Genomic DNA, 25,674 nt, shown 5'->3' with positions numbered 1-25,674 from the left:
GAGAACAAAGATAGAATGATGCTTGTGTCGACTTGTGTCACCAAATGGAAAACGCCCAATATAGACCCTGTGTGGAAAACTAGATAGTTTCGAAAGAAAATACTGCACAGAATATTTGAGCTAGAAGCGACGGAAGAGTTTGGAGAGCCCGGTTTATTTGGTTCAACCGCTGAGATATATATATTAGCTTTATAAAGAACCAAAGTTGTCTATGCACGTACAGATGCAGACTGAGATTTTAGTGGCAGTGCGCTTTCGCTCCCCCACCATCGTTCGAGGATCAAAGGCCGAGCCGCCGATCACTCGGGCAACGCTATGCCTCAGAAGTGTCCCTACAAAAAAAAAATATGCTGAGATTGTAACTTCCGCGAAATCGTCATTCAATTTTTGTAGACACTCCTGAAGCATAATAACGTTGCCCTAGCGATCGGCGGCTCGGCCGTCGATCCTCGAACGATGATGGGAGAGCGAAGGCGCCGCTTCAGATATCGGCCCGAAAAGGGCAACTAATTCCGAGCACTGCTTTAGTGGGTCGGACAGAGAAAGAATACTAAAAAAAGGAAACCGGTCGAAAAAATTGACACGATGGAGGAGGATGCTGTGGACAAGGATGCTAGGGAAATTCTTGGCTTGACTTGGGTTGTATTGGCATCGGAATGAATAAAATTCTTACAAGAAAATTATAGCTATTGCTGCGTATATACGAGTACATACATATAAGTGTTGATTTGACACTTCTTTTTTTCTGATGTGCACTAAATGATCCAATCCAATGTCTTAAAAAAATGTAACAAAACATTTTTTTAGGATAATCTATTTTAATCTTATTAGGCAAATATGCGAAAATCACGGGGTTTTAGAAAAAAATGTATCGGGCAAAAGTTGTAGGATTTTGAAGGAGACATAATATCGTGATCTAGAATTGTCTTTGGATAACATTTTTCCAGGGTTGGGACCGTTACTCTAAAAAAGTAACGCGTTACCGTTACCGTTACTTTTTGTAAAAAGTAACTCGTGTTACCATTATTCGTTACTAATTTTAAAAAGTAATGCGTTACCGTTACCGTTACTTAGAAAGTAACGATTCGTTATTTTTTCGTTACTTTTTTGTTATGTTTTTATTTTTTTGTAATGCTAAAAAGTAAGCTATTAGATTATAAAATTATATTATTTAATAATCAATATTAAATATTATAATTTATGTTACAATTAAAAACTCTGAACTAATCTCTAGCAAACGTATACAGCATATACAGGGTGTAACTAAACAAACATATATGGCGTACACCATCAGATTCTGTGGTCAATTTGGAGACAATTTTTCTCAGTGAAAATGTCGAGGCACCAATAATTTTCAAGTTATCAATGATTGAAAAAGAAGAGCTTCTCACAAACTAAACTTTGTAGAGTTAAAATATTAACAAAATTACATTTTTCAGTTAATTTCAAGTAGAGTTTACTTTAATAAAATTTTAATTTAAGGCTTAATTTTAAAGACACAAGATAGCAAAAATTGAATACATGTAAGAAATGATGATCTCTTTCGACATTTTCATTGAGGAAAAATCGTTTTCAAAGAACAATGCTGAAAAAGGGCCAAAATTTGCCTGTAAGGGAAATGTATGAAATCGGTATATCTTTATGTTTCTGGACCTGCTGACCTCGAAAATGAAGCTTAAAATTGTCCAAACACCGGAGAAAATAGTAAAAATGCAACTTTTCTACAGAAAAGCCGCGTTTTACAACAAATATTTTTTTAATGAATAAGTGGCAATTGTGAACAAAAATAGTCTTTTTTGTTGATATTGGAAAATCGTATGCAGAATGTGTTATCTGAACGTAATCAGTCCTCTAATTTCGAAATATTAATAAACCAGGAATACATGAAGACGATGTCTTTCAATCTAATCTACAATTAGATGAATCACGGAAGATGAAGATTTATAAACATTTGGGTTACTTTTTTATTTTTTCTGTTATGTTCAGTTTTTTATGTATCTCACTTTATTTTCTTTTGCTAATGTTCATAAATGTTAATCATTTTGTACTAAACAAAATCTCTTTTATAAATCACAAGGCTCCTATGATTAAAATCAATCTAATAAAAAAGGGCAATGAGCCGTAGCAGGAAGTTAGCGCTCAATATTAATTTATTTAATTAAGATCAATATATAACAAACGTTTCGATCTACATTAGATCATCTTCAGTGTATCTTAAATTAATAAAACCTGTCCGTAACATTCTAGTTGGTAGTTATAAACGCAAACCATAATTCGCAACGCATAATTAAGATAAGTGGCTAAAACGCAAAAATATTGTAAAACAATAATCAATCGGATAAAATAAAAAAGTATATAGCGGTCGTATTAAATGTCGCGATATAAAAGTAATCGGTAACAAATTGTCGAAACTTCCCCATAATCGTTTGAGTAATGGACTGTAATAAAATTAATTAGATGAGAAAAGTGAAATAGTTATCGAAATAAGGAAAAAGATTGAAATACGTACAGAATTATTTCTTGAGAATTCTTCAAAAATGACACACCAAATGACACAAATTGAGAGATGTTAAAAATATATATGGAAATAAAAGAATGTGTCAGGAGTGGGAAGAGAAATAAGAAGGGAGAGGGAAGGAAGAAATAGGGAGAAAGTTTAAGGAGTATATTTTTCAGATAATGAGTCTGTGTCACTTTGCTTATTTAAGCCCGAAATCTGACGCTTTATATGTACCATTTCTGAGATAATTCTTTTGTAATATGACGATTCTTCGTCTAAAATTTTCACATTATCCCAGTCGAATTCATGATGGTACTTTAAACGGTGATTGGAAATAACAGATGGGGATGTAGCCCTGTTGATATCCGATCGATCTTTTTTTATTCTCGTTTGTAATGTGCGCGACGGAGTGAGGACCGGACGTGATAGGCTTAGTAAACGTTAAACCAAGAAGTCACGGAACATAGAAATTGTATAACACAATATATTTAATACAATTAAACAATGCACTAACAATTAATAAAGGTATATCGATAAGATTAACAGCACGATAATTATCTGCCCGAAAATCCGCGAGCTACGATCGAGTTAAAGGACTAGCTATCCTTGTTTTTCTACTGTATCGCGACACTCTTTTCGCCTCGAAAGCTAATTGTAAGTACGAAAAAGCCGTTGCGCTCTCTCGAGAGGAGCTTTTATAGTATTGGGTTTCGAGAACATTCTGGATCGTTTTAGAATATTATTAGTAAAAGGTCAGGACGTTAGTAGATGGAACTCAAGATGGAAAAGCGGTATTTTTATTTATAATCAGAATGACTTGCTATTGTTAGCGATTTCCTCTCGAGCGATCGCAGCGGTTATCTCTCTCTCGCACATGGAGAGGCAACATCGTACATAATCGCGGGAGCTGATTGGCCGTGGCGCGGGGCGATCGCGACGCCCACGCAGCCGCGCGCTCTTTTGAATAGCATTATTTCGCGGGAACAATTAATAATATTGGTTTTTTGGGCTTTTCCGCTATGATTTATTTGTCGAGAATATGATCTCGAACAGTAATTGTCGTTTTGTTTGACCGACATAGGAAGCACCGCGGGCAATGCAATTAATTTTATACACTACATTGTTGCGAGATCTGCTATCTAAAGAATCTTTGCCCGTTCTAATAAATTTCTTTAGTGTATTATGACAGGAATATGCAATGTTAAAATCATATTTTCCACCAATTTTGAAAAATTTTTCAGAAATGTTCTTCACATAAGAAATCGTATAAAACTTGTTATTCTTGGAATTATTCGAATTGTCAATATTGTTACGACCAAAAATTAATTTTTTGATTCTACTATTAATCGTGAAGAAAATAAAAGGTAGCGGATATCCATTTTCTAAAAGGATTTCGATAATGAAGTTCAAATTTTTTTCTTGGAATATAGGATCTGAAATCTGTAAAGCTCTATATCGGTTAAATTAAGAATAATACCTCGTTTATGTGAGAGAGAGTGGTGGGAATAGAATTTGAGGAACCTAAAACAGTCGAGAAAATCAAAATAAAAATAAATCGGATGTTTATATTTTTGGTAGTCTCTGTATTGCATAAATGTAAGCTTCCGATAAACATTCCATGTCCGTCTGCAAGTTTAAGCTATTCTGTTGTCTTTTAATAGGTATATATTATAACATTTTAGATATTAATCTTTTGTCCAAGAACGGTTCCTCGTCTAAAACCTCCACATTCTCCAATTAAAATCATGCCCGAACTCTACCCTATGTTCTTTTATTGTAAATTGCTGTCCTGAGTTTCTTCTAATGTGTGGTTTCGATGTTCCCCCAATCTCGTACGCAACTGTCTGCCTGTCTGTCCGACATAAGATGCGTTGCAATTATTACAATTGATCTTATATACTACATTTTTTCGTGATGATTTCGGTATGATATCTTTGTGTGGTTTAATGTAATTGCGCATCTTATTCAAACTAAAACACTACAAGAACCTAAACTCTAGTTGGCTTATATTAGTAGATTATTTATTATTCGCATGCATATCTGTTAATTTGCAAAATTTTTAAAATGTATTGAATAATAAATCTGCAGTAATGAACAGGTATATATATTAAAAGCGCACGATATATCATGCTGATATATCAGATATTTTAATCTATCTTTTTGACATTATATCCTTCATCAATTTGATGACACTTTGACCTCACTTTCATCAGGTTGTTTTCACTGGGCATATCTCAGCTTAAGAAGATCGCAGGACAATGTTTCTAGGCGCGTTTGAACGGGTGGAGCCTCGATTTTAAGGTGAGTAAGGTTGCATTGTCCGCCTCTTCGAACTTTTTCTTGTGAGGCCCAAAATCAGATCGTGAAAAAAATCTGGAAATTTCATAATTTTGTAGCTATTCTATGGAAAAAGAAGAGATAGAACCAAAAATGCCACCACATTTGCTTTAAAGTAGGAAACTTTCTCTTTAAAATGACGCAAGAAACATTACTCTATCGTATCTAGAAGCTAAGCTATCGAGTCTCATAATCACCTCTGTATATTGCAAGATTTTTAATAATATCACCGGCATTTACGTTATCCGATGTACATCACGAGGAAGTTGCTCGGTCGGATTTTGCACATCATGTGTATGATGTATACCTAAATGAGAGTTATTTGTGTGTTGTGTGTGTGTGTGTGTGTGTGTGTATGTACACACAAATCATTTAGGTATTTAACATTAATTGATGTACATATGTTAAAAACAAGAAACATTCGATTTCACGCAAGTCATCATACACATCCATCATATTTAACATTGATGCACACATCATACACACGATATGCAAAATCCGACCGAGCAACTTCCTCCTGATGTACAACATCGGATAACATGAATGCCGGTGATATTACTAAAAATCTTGCAAAATACAGGGGTGACTATGAGACTCGATAGCTCAGATATGATATGATAGAGCTCCTAAATATGATAGAGCAATGTTTCTTGCGCCATTTTAAGGAGAAAGTTTTCTACTTCAAAGCCAATGTGATGGCATTTTTGGTGACATCCCTCCTTTTTCCATAGACGGCTATAAAGTCAAGGACACTTACACCTAAGGTCACTACAAAAAGTGAAAGGACATTTCACTTTTTGTAGTGACCTTAGGTGTAAGTGTCCTTGACTTTATAGCCGTCTATGGAAAAAGGAGGGATGTCATCGATTGGGACCTATTTTACGTACAAAAAGTGAAAGGACATTTCACTTTTTGTACGTAAAATAGGTCCCAATTTTTTTTGCGTACAAAAAGTGCCCTTTTCAGATTTTTTTCACGATCTGATTTTGGGCCTCACAAGAAAATAGTTCGATGAGGCGGACAATGCAACCTTACCCACCTTAAAGTCGAGGCTTCACCCGTTCAAACGCGCCTAGAAACATTATCCTACGATCTCCCTAAGCTGAAATGTGGTTTCTTAAAAATTGATAAAATTTGTAAGTTTTAAGGCGCTCCCCCAATTGTTTTGCGTAGTGTATGTAAAACTAGCGAAAATTTAAGTTGCAATAACTTTTAAATGAGTTAGTGAATTAAATCCAAATTTTGACAGTAGCTTTAATATCAAAGTGGAAACGATCTGTATAATTTTCATGAATTCTGTACCATTTTTAAATATTTCCCATCCTTAATTAATCATCGTTGTGGAATAGAATAAGGAATATTTGAAAAGAAGCAAGAGAGATGCAAAGCTTTGTGCGCGTGTTCTTACGCATGATTTATGCAATGATTATAGTTGCACCTTGACCTGGAATATCGTAATTCTTCTATCGTATATACATATCTCGAATCAATATAACCGTGGTGACGGTCATCAACCGACGTCGGAAAAACTATTATTAATATTGTACACACTCGAACACAGTTTCGTGATATAGCTGAGCGAAAGGTTATATGGATGTCATTTGCTCAGTGTGATATTTCTTTATATATTTTCTCAAACAATATTAAAAATAACAAGACTGATATCAATTTAAAAAATTGTAATACCTCTCTGTTAAAAAATAAAATTATTTTATTTTATTTGTATAATAATAAAATCATGATTGAGAAGCTTCACAAAAGCTTTAAGAATTCTTTCCATGATTTGCATTTCAATTTTTAATTTATTGAAGAAATAAACTTCAAGGTATCAAATATTTTAAAGTTTGTTTTAGAAAAATCGCAATTTATTTTTATAAAATTTTGAATCTTTACACAAACAATTTTTAAACAAGAACAAGTTTATAAAAGTATGATTTTACAGAATCAGTATTTAACAATGCATTTCCGAAAATGCAGATTTCACAAAGTAATCTCAATTAACAAATTAATATTATTCTTAGATTTTTTAGGATCATAATATATTTTAACATATAAAATAATTAAGATTTTGGATTACTTTTTCATATAATATGGCATTTTGACGAGAGAAGACTTGAAATTCGTTTGCTCGAGAAATATGGATGAATTATTTGTGACCTTATAATCGAGGCAAAAATCGATTTATATAATCGGGGAACAATGTCTCTTCAATATCGATACGGCGAATAGCATGGTCAATCAAATATTGGAATAATTTATAAAATATCTTATTTCGGTCAGGAAATTTGCTCTTTGTAAATCTCTAATACTTTCGAGAATTCTTTCTTTTAATGGAAATTTCGAAGAAAAAAGAAGAGAATGTAAGAGCAAAAAATCAGATCGGGAAAATTTCTCTAATTTTAAATATCTTTTAGAAGCATATCCAAAGATTGTCAAAATCGGAAAACCCACATGTAAATGTTTTATTACTTCTTCTTAGAACGGATTCCCTCCCCCATTTCTGACTGAAATTAAAATTAGATTTGTTATATTAAAAAAATTTAATGAAAAATTTCTATGAAAATAATTTCTTGCCGAAAAAAATTAAAATTTTGAAACGATATTTCGAAAACCATTAATCCTGACGCATCATAGTTTGCGATATTCTTTTTCTCATTGTCAGTAAAAACTCTATCAAATACCCATCAAATTGAGAGGTCCCGGAAATAACATTCTCTCCGATTTATTTTACATTACAATGAAAAAAAAACAATTTTTTTTGCCATTTTGTTGCAAACAAATATTGTGTATTAAAGGAGTTAAAAAGATGCATTTATTAGAAATGAATGTATCTTTAATGCATTGTCATTAGTCATTATTTTATGAAGATTTATTATCGACATTAATATTTAATGCTTATTAATATTCAATTAAATGGTTTTTCATCAATTGAGCATCAATTTCTCCGTAACATTTATTATCATTATTTATTATCGAGATATGAATGTTTAATGTATATTAAATAGTTTCTCATAAATCGAGCGTCGACTTGTGAAACATTTGTTTACTCCTGACACAATCAACAAACAGTCGTTCTATCAAGGCCGAGTTTACGTTAGACGCTTATCACTTTAACCACTCTTTCCTTTTTCCTCCTCCTCCCCTTTCTTACTTTTTTCTCTCTCTTTACTCGATGCGAGAAAATAATTCACTTCCAAGCTGGCCTCAAGATATAATTACAAGTGGCTCGCGAGAGACTTTTATCATCGGAGACGATTTATCGAAGACAGTGCACTGACCTAACTCACGTTGAATATGAGACAAAGCAGGAAGTAAGAAACTTGCACAAGGATTCTAATAATCGATCTTGATAATAAAATAATGTGAAAAATAGATTTAGTGAACTAAACTAAGTAAACTATAATAATAATTCTTAACTGTTCTCTCTCTCTCCTTGGTCACATCAACATACAAAACTAATAACAGTCTTAACGATAAATCAGTAAGAAAAACTTGTATTTCTAATATTAATACTCTAACTACCTTCGAGTTATGGAATTCAGTAAGAGATCGTCTTCTAAAGAAATCAAACTGCCTCACTTTTCGCTTACTAACGACAAAATCGGAGCAGGAAAAATTTTCCTTTATGGAAGATAATCCAGATTAATTTTTAACATTGCGAGACATTATTTAGACTAATCATCGACATGCGATTTAATATACGCTCTTAGACATGGAAATCCAATCTTTCGTTTCAAATGTTTTATCACTGAATATTATAAATTAATTGTGGAAATCTATATGTATTGAGAATGACTGTCGTACAGTCAAAACGTATACGTTGTTAATATTTCGAATTGTTATGTTATTCGTAATAATAAAGTTTGTTTGACATCCGGAATTGATATAGCTCGTTTAAATTGGCCTTCTTTTATTAATTTATAGAATACACACGAGCCATAATTTATTATAATTTTATATAATAATAATATTGCATTTTGAACATACGGATCACTATAAAGAAATTATCACAGCAAGTCTGTGATTTTTCATTAAATTTGAGGTACTAAGAGACAAAGTTAAGTCCATAAAATTTTTTTAGTTACCTTGCGTAATTTTTTTCGAAATTTAAACAAAAAAGAGAAAACTCGCGAAATTTTTCGTTATTTTTACCTATTTGTAAAAAAGTTCACGAGTTAAAAAAATTCGGCCACTATATCATACTATAATATAGAGCAAAGATTCAGCTTTAAGAATTCAGTTTTAAAATTGCTGTACAATGATTTTTAACGGAGTTATTAACGATCAAAGTAAAAATGACCACTTTCTCTTCAATTCTCGATAACTTTATAAGGAAAAATCGAAATTTAAATTTTAAAAAACATTTGCAGAGAAAACTTCAGGCCGTGAAAAAGTCAAAAACTTTTTTCAAATCTTTTTGTGCATGCAACACGTCTACAAAGTGAGAAAAAATTTTTCCATTTCGTTAAGTTCGTCGTTTTCTGTATATAAAAAATACCAGAATTGAAGAAAGTAAAAAATGTGTGTCCTTTCGAAAGTAGAGATTTTAAGCTTTAAAACCCTTTTTTAGAATTTAAATTCTCATTTTTTGAAACAAAGTTACAGCTATTTAAAATTTACCTATTTTTTAGACAATTTTTTTTATCCCTTAATTATTTTGCGGAGTGTATATTATAGGTAATATTATTGATAATAGATAAAAATATATTAATATAATCCATTTATATTGACAATTATTAAAGATTTGTTTTATTTATAAGATGTAAATAAAAAAAAATGTATAAATTTTAAAGAATGTTTCTTCTCGCCATAAATACTGTATATCTGTACTATTATTGTACTAGTCAATCAATCTTGTTGTTGAATATATTTTATAATCTTATTATTATCTCATACATCATATACATATATATTATATATACATACATATATATAATATCCTCAAAAAGAATGCATGTATATTGCCGATGCATATTTACGTTCAAATCTATGTGGACGTAGTATAAAGTGACTTCACGTATGCAATGTATACATCGATTTTTAATACATGTTTGACCTGAGATAATCGATAATGTGGAATTTAAAATGTCAGTAATTACCATTTGATAAATCAGTCGGTAATTACAAATATTTTTAATTCCAAAATAGTCATATTTAATTCAGTCATATTAAATTATTCCATCAAAATGAGAAATCATGTAAATTTTTTTTCTTTATCGCACATTAAAGTGAATTGTTTTTTTTGCGTGCCCTTTCATTTGCGTTCAATAACACAGTTTAAAAACAACTTCTTTCAGACACACAGGAACAAAACTAGTCATTTTAAAGCTAGTTTTTTTTTTTTTTTGTTGAACTATGACATGACAAATCTCTTTTCTACAATAATAATTTTTAATGGTATGATAAATATATTTTTTACAATAATTAATAATATGACAAATATATTTTCTATATATATAATAATTATAGACAAATATAAACAGATCGCCCAAAAATTTCAGGATGTTTAATCTTCGGAAGTATAATAAATGATTTTTCTCCTTTCTTTTATCTATTTTCGCCAAGTTTTGATATCAACGAACCGAGAGAAAGTGACAAAAAAGAGCTTTATACTTTGAAAGTTAATTCCAATCGTATCTTTGTTATCGAATATTTTTCTCTACTAATTATGAATTATAATACTACACTTGGCCAAAAAAATATGATACACTTAAAAAGTACTAAAAAATGATAAAAGTTCAAGAATTTATAACTCAGCTAATAATTATGATATCAAGGTGTTTAAAACACGAAAATAAAGCTTGAAGTCTGTAGTTTGAGAAAATTTTAGTGCCGATTACGTGAAATGGTCAGTTTTTCAATGACAAATGACAGAGTGAGAACTTGCAAAACTGATAAATAGAAGGTCCACTTTCCTGAATTGCACGACGTAAATCAGTTGACGTAGCTCAATGGGATAAAAAGCACATAAAAATTCAAACTTTTCTCTTTAAAGGGCGCTTTGGCGGAACTTGATACGATAATTTTTCGCTAAGTTATCTCAATTTGAAAAAAATCGATTTTTTAACGACAAATTATGATTTAAAATGTGTACATTGATTTAACGAATTGTCGAAACATCCCCATAATCGTTTGAGTAATAGACTGTAATGAGATTAATTAGGTGAGAAAAGTGAAAAAGTTATCCAAATAAGAAAAAAAATTGTAATACATACAGAATTATTTCCCGAGAATCCTTCAAAATTACTATTTGTAGAACATGTGAGACGTTTGTTGGGAAGTTGTTAATACTCGCGAACAAAAGACACATAATTTGAAAGACGTTAAAGATATATATGGAAATAAAAGGATGTTAGGAGTGGAAAGAAGAACAAGGAGGGAGAGGGAAGGAAGAAGTAGAGGGAAGAAAGGGTATATTCATCAGATAATGAGTCCGTGTCACTTTGTTTATTTAAGCCCGAAAATTTTTACTTTTACGACCGCGGGCTTAGAATATTTAAGTATTTTATTTGAATGACAGCTGGTTTATAATATTTTTGCGTTTCAGTCACTTAACTTAATTATGCGGTGCGAATTATGTTTTAGTTTATTACTACCAACTAGTTTGTATTTACGTACAGGTTTGATTTATTTGCGGTACACTGAAGATGATCTAATGTAGATCGAAACGTTTGTTATACTTTGATTTTAATTAAATAAATTAATTTTGAGCACCAACTTCCTGCTACGGCTCATTGCCCTTTTTATTAGATTGATTTTAATCATATGAGCCTTGTATTTTATATTTTATGTTTCCACGATTCGATTTTTATAATATCGTGGTATAGAAGCCGCGCTGTAGGTTTTTTTTCAATTGTATTAACAAATTATATGACAAAATCTGCGATTCAGAATTCCTTCGCTCGTATTGCGTTTAATGTTATTAGTATACAGTGCTGGCAAAAAGTTTCGCAACGGTTAAAAATCTTGCAAAATATTAATTTATTGGAAAAATGTTTCACACCAAGGAGTAGGGCTTAAAAAAAATCTATTAGATGATGATATCTATTTGACTTTGGTATGACCTTGAAAAACACGATTATGGTCAACATAAAAATCTTAAATGGAAACCTCGATTTTTTATTACATATTCTTGTAGCTTAGTTCGAGAGCTTTCCAAAACGCTATAATAAAGTAAATTTCTCTTACGTACTTTTTGACTTATAAGGCTTGAAAATTACAGTATCGCCGGCATACGCATTACTGATGTACTACGTGAAGGTTGCCTCCAGTCGGATTTACATCTCATGTGCGCGCGCGCGCGTGTGTGTGTGTGTATGTACAATCTATATCAGCAACCACGCATAGTTATACTATACAGCCGACTATTTCCGCTGATGGTAGATTATTATCGCTTCTTTTTATTGTATTGAAAGAAGTTACAGGAACGTTTGGCCCAAAAGTGCAGGAAACATTATTTGAAGCGCCTAATATTTTTGTTATGGCTTCAAAATCAGGCAAATTAACATCAAATCGTGTAAAAACTTGGTTAAAAGATGTATTTTTTCCGAAAGTTAGACCAAAATTGGTATTATTATTAGATTCGTGGAGTGGACATTGTCCTAATATAATTTCAGAAATTAGACCAAATTCTGCAACAGATATTGGTTATTTAACTATTCCGGCTGGTACAACGGGAAAAATACAACCATTAGATGTATACGGCTTTCGATTATGAAAAAATTTTATTAAACATTTTTCTGATACTGTTATATTGTTAAACCTCGCCATAGATCTTCATGTTAGAAATAATATTTTGAAATTGCAATTATTAATACATTATTAATTCTCATCGCCCAGGTTTCAAAATTTATTTAAATTTGCGTGGTTTAAAAGTCGATATATACCGAATAGACCGAAAGAATTTCAAACACCAATTGAATTTTGTTTTAAAAATCATTTAAAACCAACATGCGACATTTGCGGCGAAGTTGCTATAATTGCATGCGCATGGTGTAAAAAATCTCTTTGTATAAAACATTTCTTTCACGATCATCATTTTTGTAATCAAACATTATGAACCATAAATATAATAACTAAATAACAAAAAAGGGCAATGAGAAGCAATAAGTATAATGTTCACATTACTTATATTAACTTTTCTGATATTTTATACACTATATTTTTGGTGTGGGATATCATAATGTACAGTGTATTTTATGTATACTTATAAAAAAATGTCATATAATGAATAAAGCACTTATTAAAGCATTTTATATTATATTATATTTTGTATTATATTTATTTATTTATTTTTCCTTTCCTTTAAAAATAAATATTATATTTAATATATATATAAAACGGAATCAATCCTTAATTGTTCAAATATACTATTTTTGAATATTGTAATAAAAAAGAACAAATTTACAGGTACAGATATCCTATCGAGTGTAATATAATTTAACATAATTAATCTCAAAAAAATACAATAAAAACGTATTTATTAATATATTAATTAACAAAAAATGTAAAGTTGTATGTAATTATAAATAAAAATATGCTATTGCGTCTATGTCATAGAAATCATAGATGAATCATAGATTGTGTAGTTTGTATATAAACATATCTATTTATTCTCTGATCTTTAACATCGAGTCAAAGAGATTTTCCTTGTTGATTTTCCTCTATCTATTTTTAAGTGCATAAACACATATTTTTTCATTCTCAGCTCACATATATGTAAACTATTTATAGCCAGATAATTGCTCTATAATATATTAATATATGAAATATAAAAGTTTCATATATAAATTTAAATTATTTTTTATAAAGTTTTATTTATAAATATATAAATTATTATTTTAATTATTAAATATAAATATATAAATTGTAATATATAAATTATTTATTGATAATTCATCGTCTCTGTGAACTTACGAAAGAAAAACTGGCATCATGAGTAGCGAGCGTCTGATAGCATAAGGCGTTTCTAGCTTATTTCTAAAAAATGCGTTATCAGAATACAACTTTATTATATACGGTTAAATTTGGCATTAAATATGCTATCAGACCGATTATGATAAATTTCAAAATTTTTAAAAATTAGGAGGGAAATTTCGAAAAATTTGACATTTTTGAAAAATATTATTACACTGTTTTAAAGAACATTAAAAACCATAAAACTTTTATTTGAAACATTTTTTTATATCTTTTACCGTTTTGACGTTATTAGCTCAGAAATAAAAAAACCGATTTTCTTCAAGGGGGTGTTTTACTCCCTAAACGTCGAGATACGCAGCATTATATGGGTCTAATATTTTTTAATGCTCTACAACATATCCAAACCCCTCCATTAAAATCGGTAAGGGTCACTTCCGACCGTTCCCTTGTTAGCTATAAAAAACTATTATACAGCTTAACTGTACACAAAGACGTGATTAATTTAATTTCTTGGGAGATCTGTTTATATTTGTCTATAATTATTGTAGAAAATATTTGTCATATTATTAATTATTGTAAAAAATATATTTATCATACCATTAAAAAAATATTATTGTAGAAAAGAGATTTGTCATGTCATAGTTCAACAAAAAAAAAAAACTAGCATTAAAATGACTCAGTTTTGTTCCTATGTGTCTGAAAATAAGTTGTTTTTTGTTGAACTGTGTTATTGAACGCAAATGAAATGGCATGCAAAAAAAAATAATTCACTTTAATGTGCGATAAAGAAAAACAATTTATATAATTGTTAACTCGTCGATTGAGACTCATGAAAAAAGCGTATAAAAGCGAAGCGTAAATAATTATAAAGAACAAAATTAATTATAAAAATTCAATGGAATTACGAAGCTGTTGAAACAATATAAAAAATAAATGGAAGTCAATGATGATTATGTGGAAAAATAAAGTAAGCTTGTTGAAGTTTTTTGGCTATAATAAATTATTTTTATATGTTGAGATCCTTTTTTTATTTCAAAACGGACCTTACTTTAAAAATGCGCCTCGTATTTTAAAACTGAACGCATTGAATGAACAATATAGATTTCTTTCCAGATTGTTTATAAGTTTTGCAATTCCTATTATATAATTACTACTATTATATTATTTGCCTTCTTCGTGCTATTTTATTTAATTTTATTTATTATAAATATTAAAATAATTGGGCGGACGGGAAAGTTTTAAAGCATTAATTTACGCATATATCGGAGCCTCTACTTCTTTAAAGTGTGTAGGCATTTCTCTCCACATACCAATGCTTAAAATGAAAGAAATCAGAGATCAACAGGCAAATAGAAAAAAAATCAAGAAAAGTTAATCAAATAGAACAACATGTTGAAGACAAATTGTATGTAATGTGATTGCACAATTTATAAACAATCTAGAAGAAATCTATCTATCTATTATAAGGAAATGCAAAATGGAAGATAATATCGCAATAAATAAATCCCGTCAATTAACTAAAAAAAATAATCAGAAGATAAAGAAGGATAATAATTTAAATAATTAAAAAGAATTTCTTTATTTCTCCAAACTGGCATTAATTATTGGTATGCAACTTAATAAGACAAATATTTATCGAGAATTATGCAGGATATTAAGAAATCATGGGATATATTAAGAAAAATTTGGTTTTATGCTCGGAAAAAAAATTGCAAGAAAGAAAAAATTAAATTAGCAAAAAAATAAGGTACTTTGTTTAAATTATACCAAGCAATATATTAATAAAAATAATTCTTTTTGGGATATAGTGTTATTAAATGTGTGTGTGAGAAATAAATTTAATTTTAACATATAATATAATATTTTTAGAGACAGATGTCCTCTTCTTTAGTACGTATATACTCTATAAAATATGAGTTAGAAATATAAAATATTATATATTAATTGATTCGCATTGATTAATATGAAATAGATTGAGTACAAAGTAGATCTTTTGCTTTCGCAAATAAAAATGTTTTGCACAATATATGTTTTACACAAATATTTATATTATATTATAGCAGTGCATATTATATTATATCAGTTAAATTATAAACATAAAATTTTTGAATTCCAATTTTTGTTTGCCTGTATATATCGTTCATTATATTATTTGTTTTGCTCATTCTATTATTTTCCCGTTGCACATCATATCAACCTTTTGTTTAATTGTCATAATAATGTAACATTATTTAATCATATGTCATTATATTTCAATTTTCATTCTTTATTATATTCTGAAAATTATAATATAAAATTCTGAAAATTATAAAATAAAATAAGTAAATAAATGCTTATAGATTTAAACTTGAGTTTCTAATGTGACAGATTAAACATCTTGTATACTTGTAATTATTCAAAATAAAAATAGAAAGTAAAATAAATAATACTCTGATATAAAGTTCTCTCAATTATTTGCTAGAAAAACAATTAAAGACCTAGGAAAGATAACTTTTTTGCAATTTTATGGATTAAAAATTATAATTGGGAAAAATCACTGTATTGTCAACTTTGCAGAGCTGATAAATATATGTTCTTCAAATGATCGGTCGGATTGCTTATTAAGAACGTAAATATATATGCCCTTCATAGCGGAAGAGTTAACGCAGCATTGTCGCCGTCATGGCACGTGGTAACTTGGAAAGCGATCGATCGACCTATGCGCTCCAAATATCGATCAGCCAGCCATACCAGAAGTTATACTTTTCGCCTACATGTATGTGCGTAAACATCAGTATGGCGGGCTTTGAATATGAAGATTAGAATTAATTAATTTACAATCCTTTTTACGCGTCAAGCGAGAAGAGTAAAATAAAAAAAGCTCTGGACATTTTTTTTTAACAAAAATTAAAGTCCGTAATTTCTCTTATATGTTGGCCGATATAAAAAAATTTCATATACAGAGTGTCCGGTGGTTCGCGTTTCACCTGTCGTGGGCAGATTCCTGGGATCATTTGGAGACGATTTTTCCTCAGCGAAAATGTCGAGGCACCAATAATTTTCGAGTTATAAGCGATTGAAAATAAAGGGTTTTTCACAAACTAAGCCTTGTGGAAATAAAATATTAACAAAATCACATTCTTCAGTTAATTTCAGATAGAGTTTACTTTAATAGAATTGTAATTTAAGGTTTAGTTACAAAGATACATGATAACAAAAATTGGGAACATGCAAAAAATAATGACCTCCCTCGACATTTTCGCTGAGGAAAAATCGTTTCCAAATGATCCCATCAGGAATCTGCTCACGACAGGTGAAACGCGAACCATCGGACAACCCTGTATATATATATATATATATATATATATATATATATATATATATATATGTCCTTATTTTCTCGCATGAAATAACTTAGCAAAACGAGTTTTCTCTGGTTTCTTTCTTATCGCATAATTGGATCGCGCATTAATAAAAAGTATTCAAGATAATTTTGATCTGAATATTTTATTGTAAATATTATTAATTCGATATGTCATAACAATTATACTATCAATATTTTGGTACGATCTTATCTTATGTGTATAGAACAGGTGTAGTCATGTGTAGGAATAATGCAACAGCATAAAGATATGTAAAAAAATTATAACAAAATTTTTTTCTCATTGATAAGTTATGTTAGCCTTTAAATAAAAAAAAAAAAAAAAAAAAATTAAACGTGCTATAATATTGAAAAAAATTGGATAGCAATTAGATGCGTTTGCTAATTAAGATAGATGTTATGATATAATAATATGATAAAAATTAGTTAATTTTAGGTAATTTATTGTTAATAAGCAGATATTAATGATTAAATTATTATAGATTACATATAGATATGTAAGATTTTTAAAGATGTGACTTTGAAGATGTGTGGATGTTTCTAGTGACAGATATCGTACGAGAATATTTTGAAAGTAAATAAATTGCATAAGAAATCGATAGTACGTGCGAAACAAGCAGAAATGTGCATTATTTAAAATAAAATTAGATGAATTAAAATAAGATAAACTTAAAGTGGAAATACAAAATGTAAAATGCCTATTTTGTATTTTGCATTTAAAATACATTTTTTCTTTAAATAATTTTCATTTAACATGTTCATTTAAAAGGTTTTTATTACTTATTTTCTATTTTAAATGCATTTTTTTTGCAAACTAAAAATTAATCGAGATATCAATAATATGTATGTACAATGCAATGATGTCCTGTACAAGTCCTCATTCTGGCATCACTTTTAATTATGAAACCTTTTAAAATATTATTAAAGAAATTTGATTGCAATGCTCTTTAGAAGTGGAATTTGTTTCATAATTTTTTTAAACGTTTCACTTCTAAAGAGCATTGCAATCAAATTTCTTTAATAATTTTTGAACATGTTAAATCAAAATTATTAAAGGAAAAGTATATTTTAAATGCAAAATACAAAATAGGCATTTTACATTTTGCATTTCCACTTTAAATTCATCTTATTTTAATTTATCTTATTTCATTTTAAATAATGCATATTTTAATTATGAAACAAGGTTTAAATATAAATAATAAGAAATAAACATTTAAATATAAAAAAATGTAAATATTAAAAAAATTTATATTTATTTTAAAAATATTTATTTTCCATTTCCTATTTTAAACGAGTGTCTAAAAAGCATTTTGCATTTTACAATGAAAAGGTTTCAATTATTTTGCATTTGCTATTTTCAAATGGAATTGGACACCCATTTTGCACGTGTCTGGAAATAGGTGCGTATTATCATATTAATTGTAAGATGTATCTCTGTTAAAATCATATTAAAATCAAATTAAAATGTGTGATTGTGTAGCATGTGTGTCACGACTCACTGTGTGCGCGTTGACATGCCCTTAGTCCGTTCGGTACACCGTTTTTCTTCGCTATTCTCTCACCACTCTCCGTCTCTCTTTCTCTTCCCCGGTTCTTCCTATTTTCCGTTGCGTAACTTGGTTGGCATGTATTTTTTCGACACGTATATAAAGAATATCGCGACTTCCACACGCGTGCGAACGCGTTTTCACGCATAGCCCACTTTTTTTAGGCGAGTCTAATTCTCAACGCCGATAAAAGCGCGTCTGCACTCTCTCTCTCTCTCTCTCTTTCTCTCTCTCTCATAATGATTACCGAAAAAATCGGTCGACCGAGCGAAAAGAAGAGAAAGAAGAGAGAAGTCGCGCGTGATTTTCCACGCTATCCTGGAGGTCGCAAAAGTAGACTCCCCGGAGTGGAAAAGGACTTACTTAATTCTTCCGAGATTCCGACACGTTGCACCGCGCGTTATCTCGATCTCGGGGGGTGACCTCGATCACCTGGACTCTACTAAGAACGTGCCAAGAGAGCGAACTGTCCTAACAAAAGGGGCGAGAAGCACTGGCTTGGCTTCGTCGATGTTGCTAATCGCGCCGACGTAGGGTATCACGCGGTATCGTCTTGTGCGTTTGCGCTATTGCATACACCTATATCAGCGACAGCTGGCAGAGAAACGTGTGTGCACGCGTACTGGGGAGAGAAGAGGGCACGGAAATGTAACGCATGCGTAGGGAGTAGGGAGTTGTGTAAAAGGGATGAGAAATTCAGGTGGTCCCGACCGAGGCCGAAAAATCGATCGGGTCGCGTTCCGGACTGTTTCGCCGTCGTTCGCATAGATTTCGTTGCTTCCATATCAGACTGGAGACTCATCAAAGTCGTTTCTTCAACTTATTCGTAATGTGTATGCAATGTTTGTATAACAAACATTTGTGTAACAAACATTGCATAAAAAGCTATCACATTTGAAAATATTATCGCTTCGTACAAAATTTAACGTTTTATATATTGCTGAATGCTACATAGCAATGGATTTAAGGGAAAAAACTATATAGTTTCCAATAGGAGCTTCAAATAATAGCTTCAAATAACTTCAATATATAACTTCAATATATAGCTACTTCAAATATATAGCTTCAAATAATAGCTTCAATAAATAACTTCAGTATATAACTTCAATATATAGTTTCAAATAATAGTTTCAAATAATTTTAAAAAGGAGTAATAATATAGCTTCAATTATACTATAATAATATAGCTTCAATAATTAAAAAAAAAAGAATAATAATACACACACCATGCATATCCAAAAGTCGTTCAGAAGATATCTTATTTGAAGATATCTTCTGATGAATTTTTGAATATGCGTGGTATGTGGGATAGCTTTAATTACTATAATAATATAGCTTCAGTGACTCTTCACACGAGTAATAACTACTAACATATATTAGCAAAACTGTTGAAGACGACCCGTCAACAGGTGGATAAAGGCGTTTGAAGAGTCCGGGTAAGAATTTTCTAGAGAGCTCCTGGACGAAACAAAGTGGCAAAGTTGTTTCTCGAAGAACCTGGTGAGTGCAATCCGCTTAACACTTTAGTTAGATACCCGTCGTCGTCGTCGACGTGTATTTAAGCGGAAGCTGTAATTGAATCTGTTGGAGCCAGCTGTTGCCTTTAAACTCAATTGTAACTCGAGTCTTCGTTTTATACGCTCGCGGAGTTATTTACCGATAACATCCGCTCGCGCGCGTCTCCGTCATGAGAAAACGATTTTATCCTCCGACTTGGCACACTTTATTTATTTATTTAAAAATCTACACGTACACATCTACAAAACACCATTTACATCGACGGCACAAAAATGAAGATACTGATAAAGATTTCGATTGCAATTACCAAAGTCGCTCGTGTACTATATACTTTTAACTGTTACATGCAACAGTAAGAAAGTATAAGAAACCTGTCGGACGCAAGATACCTGCATTCCCGCTGCTGTAGCGGAAAAGAGAAGAGAAGAGAAGAGGGGGGAAACGCGAAAGAAAGAAGGACAGAGAGAAGGAGACACTTTCCTTCATCTGCAACGAAAGTATTATGCAACACCAGGCCACTTCGCGCCGGACAAACACGGAAGAACTTTCTTCGGCTGAATTCATGCAATACGCACGCACTTCCATTCTCCTTACCTGGTGCGCGCTGAGTCTCACTGGAGTTTAAAACCGCCGTTTACTTCAGCTTATGCATGCATCGCCACCACCGTAACTTCCGCAACTAAAACACAAACTTCATATGTACCTTATAATGTCTTTTGAAATTACCCCCCTCCACCCCCCTTTATTACCTACTCTATGTTTACTCTATATTACCTACTCTGAATTTGAAGCAATTTGCGCCGCAAAAATCCGTACACAATTAAATATAAGTGTATACACAGATTGGAAAAAATGTATGGATAACTTTCATATGTAATAACTCCGCGAAAAAAAATCGTACGAACTTTGCATTTTTTTTTAATTTATAGTAAAAAGTCCACATTTTACGATAATTATGATAAGATTTGCAAAAAAAATTTATTCCACCCCGTGGAGTGCGTCAAAGTACGCAATTTTTTAAAGACAAAACACGTCTTTACTTTTAAAGCAGTGGCATACGGGGGGGGGGAAGGATAAATTAAAAATCTGACGAATGCTTTTTAAAGTAGACTTCAAGTTTGACAGTAAAAAAAATTTTTAATACGATTATTTTTAGCGGAGTTATGCTTATTTGAAATTATGCGAAATTTTGACTTAAAATACATATGCGTTAATTTTGTTGACGAGTGTATATAAGAAGTCTTTAAGATTTTTAAAGATATTTATCATAAAATATCTTAAAGATGTTTTATGTCCCAATATTGGACATGATAATACTGTATGGATAATTATTTTTCAATTATGCTTCTTTCCCAGATTATATCTTGAATACAAAATGGTTTGATTTAATGATGTTGCAGTGAAAAACATCATTAAATCAAATCACTTTTTATTCAAGATATCAGTATAAAGATATAACAAGATTACACGCAATACTTTATAATCTTTATATTATCATCTTTAATTGTATTAAAGACTATATATATAGTTTTTTATGCGTGCATAATTTGTGACTATAAACATTTTTTATATTAAAAAGTTATAAATTATTTATTAATTCTCACAATTTGAGCCAATTTCATCGAAAGATTATTTTCTATATAAATCAAAAGAGTTTTTTTAAGAGAATATTCAAATCGTCATCTTTCGAAATCTGCTGGAGAGTTTATTTTCTCGATTTTCGAAAACCAACCATCGAGACATTGATATAAATTATTTGAAAACAATTGCAACCTATGTTTTTCCTAACTTTATTCTATTATATCGTCAACTTCACTTGACGGAGAAGGACTTAAAGAAAACACGCATGTGAAAAAACAAAGAGAAGATTGAATTATCCTTAGATAACTATTTTAGGACAACCCATGGATAGGTCATCTTCGTGACTTTTGAACACTAAACTCGAGAAACATCTTCCATGATTTTCTTTATAAAATTTAACTCTATTAAATTTTTGTTTTTTAATAATAAAACGCTAATTTTTTTTACACAACCTAATGTATCATTATCTAATTTATTAATTAATATCTAAGATATTATTTGGATTACCATGAAGGGGAGCTATGAAAATCATGCATCTATTCAAATTTGATATTAGAATGCATGTATCGTTTTATAGATAAACCTAATAATCACATAAAATTTATCACTATACTGAGCATTTGAGTTGTTAAAATACGCAATCTTTGCAATGACAATTATTCAACATGTAAACTCGAGAAAAGTGTATTACAATTTTCATCGATCTTCAAAAGTAATATATTAAACTTGCGCGTATTAAACAAATATAAAATTCTATATTGTTATTAATTTTCTTAAAATATACGATCTTGATAATGATAGCTGCTCACGAAGTAACAACAGCGAAAGAATTAATCAATATCACGAAAAAGGAACAATAATAAACTTTGATATTTTTAGAAAAAACTTTGATAATTTTGACTAATCGATTTTAAATGTTTTTTTAAAAGTCGATTTCCTTCAAAGGATGAAGAAATCATAATACGTTTGTCTACAATTAATACGTTAACGCATATTAATAATATTCTAGACGTATTTTTTTATGCAAGGTCTAATCAAAGATAAAAAAAAAATTTAAAAAAAATAAAAAAATTTTTATTATTTCTTTGCTACAACATTTGTACCTACATATTCACAAATGAAATGGGAGCGGGCTAAATTATCATTTTTTTCTAAACATTATTTTGGTACCGAGGAGAATAAACTTTTTTATGTCCTTTGCATAACAATCCGTCGTCAGAAAGTTCAACCAGTTCAGCCACTTTTAACTCTTTACTCTTCTCGAACCAAGCCGTGGGATATTTACGTCAAGAATTCTCTTTCATGATAATGAACCTTCACATATTACTGCCTGCGCTGTCTAGAAGATTCAGCAATTCCGATGAAAACTTTTTAAACACCTCCCCCTCTCCTCTTACAATCTAGAGCGCACAAGTGATTTTTACGTCTTCTTTTATGTCAAGAAGTGGCTTGATTTTCAATGGTTCGAATGAGGAATTAAAAGCGGCAGTGCTGAACTGGCTGAACTCTCCAACGGCGGATTTTTATACGGAGTTACAAAAAAGTTCCTCGTATCAACCAAAAGTGCTTAAAAAACAATGATGACTATGTAGAAAAATAAAGCAGACATGTATGTTTAAGTGTTGCACCAATAATAAAAGATTTCTCTCTTATTATGTTTTTTTTAATGTTTGCTCTGTCTTACAAGGGAACGGTCGGAAATGTCCTTCACCGATTTTAATGGTGGACAAAGTCAAATTTTTCGAAATTTCCCTCCCTCTCCTAATTTTTGAAAAATATTATTACACTGTTTTAAAGAACATTAAAAACCATAAAACTTTTATTTGAAACATTTTTTTATATCTTTTACCGTTTTGACGTTATTAGCTTAGAAATAAAAAAACCGATTTTCTTCAAGGGGATGTTTCACTCCCTAAACGTCGACATACACAGCTAAAAAAAAATATTGGTCTAATATTGGAACTTCCGACCGTTACCTTTTGTTTAAAAAGATGCCTAGTACAATGATTTAAAATTGTTTAAAAAACACTTCTCCGAATACAATACTGTTGAGGCAACTCCTTCATTTCAATTCCTTTGGATATCCTGGTATATCCTCAAAATATTGATTTGATTTTTAAACATAATTTGGTCTTAGAGAACAGCAAAAAATTTATTGCCAGATCCAGTAAGTACAAGAAATCAAGGAATTGTTAATCCTTTCTTTGTCAAAAATAGCCGACAAATAAATAGGAAATCAAATATAGTGACCCAAAATTTCTGTTTCACTGTTTTCAATGAATCAATTCCAATTTGAATATAAGATTTTCAATCAAAAACTTTGAAATAATGGCATCTTTTCGAATGACTATTTTATCTAATATTTTGCTTTTCTTTCAAAATTTCTCGAACGTTGTTGATCTAAATAAATTCTTAATCTCCGTATATCTTTTTAATATTTTAAATTTTAGTTGATTTTTTTAAGTTTTATACAAAATTCAATTGCAGCTGTTGTTCTTGAAAATCGCGATGTAACGAAAAAGAAAAACTTGTTCAACAAAAGCTGAAATAACTCGATAAACTACTTGAAGCTACATTTAAATATTTGCACATGTCGAGACGAACATCGATTCTAACTAGTTTAATAATTCTCCGAGAGAATGCGCTAGTCGTATACTTTGACAAAAAAAATTAATGCGAAAACTCTATTCGTTGAATTGTATTTTGCCTTACTGTATATATATTTCTTATAACATTTTAAGCGTATCCTTTAAATAATAAAAAGAAAAAATAATGCACTAAGTAAATATATCAAATTCTTAATTTTTACTTCTCATTACGCAATTTTTATATATTTTTAGTAAGAAAAAATAGATATGATATTATACTACAAATGTGGAATTAAAATTTTTTAAGCTATTTATTTCCTGTTTTTTTTGTATCGTTGTATTGCACCTTTCGTATACATTAATCAACTAATACAAGTTAATTAGTATCAATAAATTTTACATTACATGCAAATTATATTTAATTTTCTAATTTAATAAAAATTCAATGCTTGATTATTTTTATTACATTTAAAAATATTTATTAAACCTAATATATTTATTTAAAGAAAATAAAATTGTGGTCACTAAATTTTGAGAAAGAGAGAAATAGAGAAAGTTTGATATGCATATATACATAGTTAATAAAATTAACTAACACTTGTTTAGTTTTCTGACCATTCAGCTGATCAAAGGCACCGAGAAAGTGGATCAGCTAATCAAAATAAATTCGATATTAAATATAATAAGATTGGAAGACCAACTCTTGATATATTCTATTGTTTGAATAGAAAAAAGACTAGAAGCTGGTTATAGGATCAACATCTTAATTTTGCAAGAAGGAAACTAAGACTAAGCAGGCTAATGTTTTGCTGGAAAACTTAAAGAGAATCCAGACAATTGCATAAAATCGTTTAAGAGAAATGACATTAGATTAGCGATACATAATAAAGTCGTGATACTTATATGGAATATGATGTGATCACTTACTATATGTATAAGTTTGAACGTAAATAAAACACCCAACTCTGTAAACAATGTGAGAAGAAGAAGACTAGTCTCCATGCTCTTGAGTGGCTACATTAATTCGAAAAATGCAATATATAATTGTCCCTAATATACATCTTTATAAAGATCTACTAATTTGACTTTTTTGTATGTGTGATGTTTCCATCAATCCAACTATCTGTTTCTAGTAAGCGAATTTTTTATAGTTTTTTTATTTGCTCTTTAGACGAGAGAGAGAGGGGGTGGGAGGAGGGAGGGAGGGAGGGAGAGAAGGAGAGAGGGGGGAGGGGGGAGGAAGAGGGAGGGAGAGAGGGAGGGAGAGAGGGAGGGAGGGAGGGAGAGGGAGAGAGAGAGTACTCTGCGTTGATACCACTGCTT

General features: G+C 30.3%; 1 protein-coding gene and 1 pseudogene across 4 annotated transcripts in view; one reads left to right on the top strand and one right to left on the bottom strand.

Moving 5' to 3' along the window:
• The window catches only part of LOC145938051 (putative fatty acyl-CoA reductase CG5065), a 28,674-nt gene extending 7,828 nt beyond the window's left edge, over nt 1–20,846 (bottom strand). The window contains exon 1 of one of the 4 annotated variants that reach the window (XM_083041382.1): nt 20,777–20,846. Coding sequence is in view for 2 of the 4 variants with exons in the window: in XM_083041383.1 (XP_082897509.1) it covers nt 18,617–18,633 (17 nt within the window). In the remaining 2 variants the exon portion in view is untranslated. Of the gene's footprint in view, nt 1–18,616; nt 19,195–20,776 lie in introns of those variants that run through there. The other 3 variants (XM_083041383.1, XM_083041379.1, XM_083041381.1) reach the window with 3 other exon arrangements.
• Nucleotides 4,591–12,970, top strand: LOC145938132 (uncharacterized; annotated as a pseudogene).
• Nucleotides 20,847–25,674: the final 4,828 nt, after the last annotated feature.

The sequence above is a fragment of the Prenolepis imparis genome, unplaced genomic scaffold (genome assembly GCF_030444845.1).
Source record: "Prenolepis imparis isolate NDT839.2.m4 unplaced genomic scaffold, iyPreImpa1.0 SCAF_7, whole genome shotgun sequence".
In the NCBI taxonomy this organism is placed as follows: domain Eukaryota; kingdom Metazoa; phylum Arthropoda; class Insecta; order Hymenoptera; family Formicidae; genus Prenolepis; species Prenolepis imparis.
Note: the sequence above shows the minus strand (reverse complement) of the source record. Positions and strands in the feature narration are given on the sequence as shown.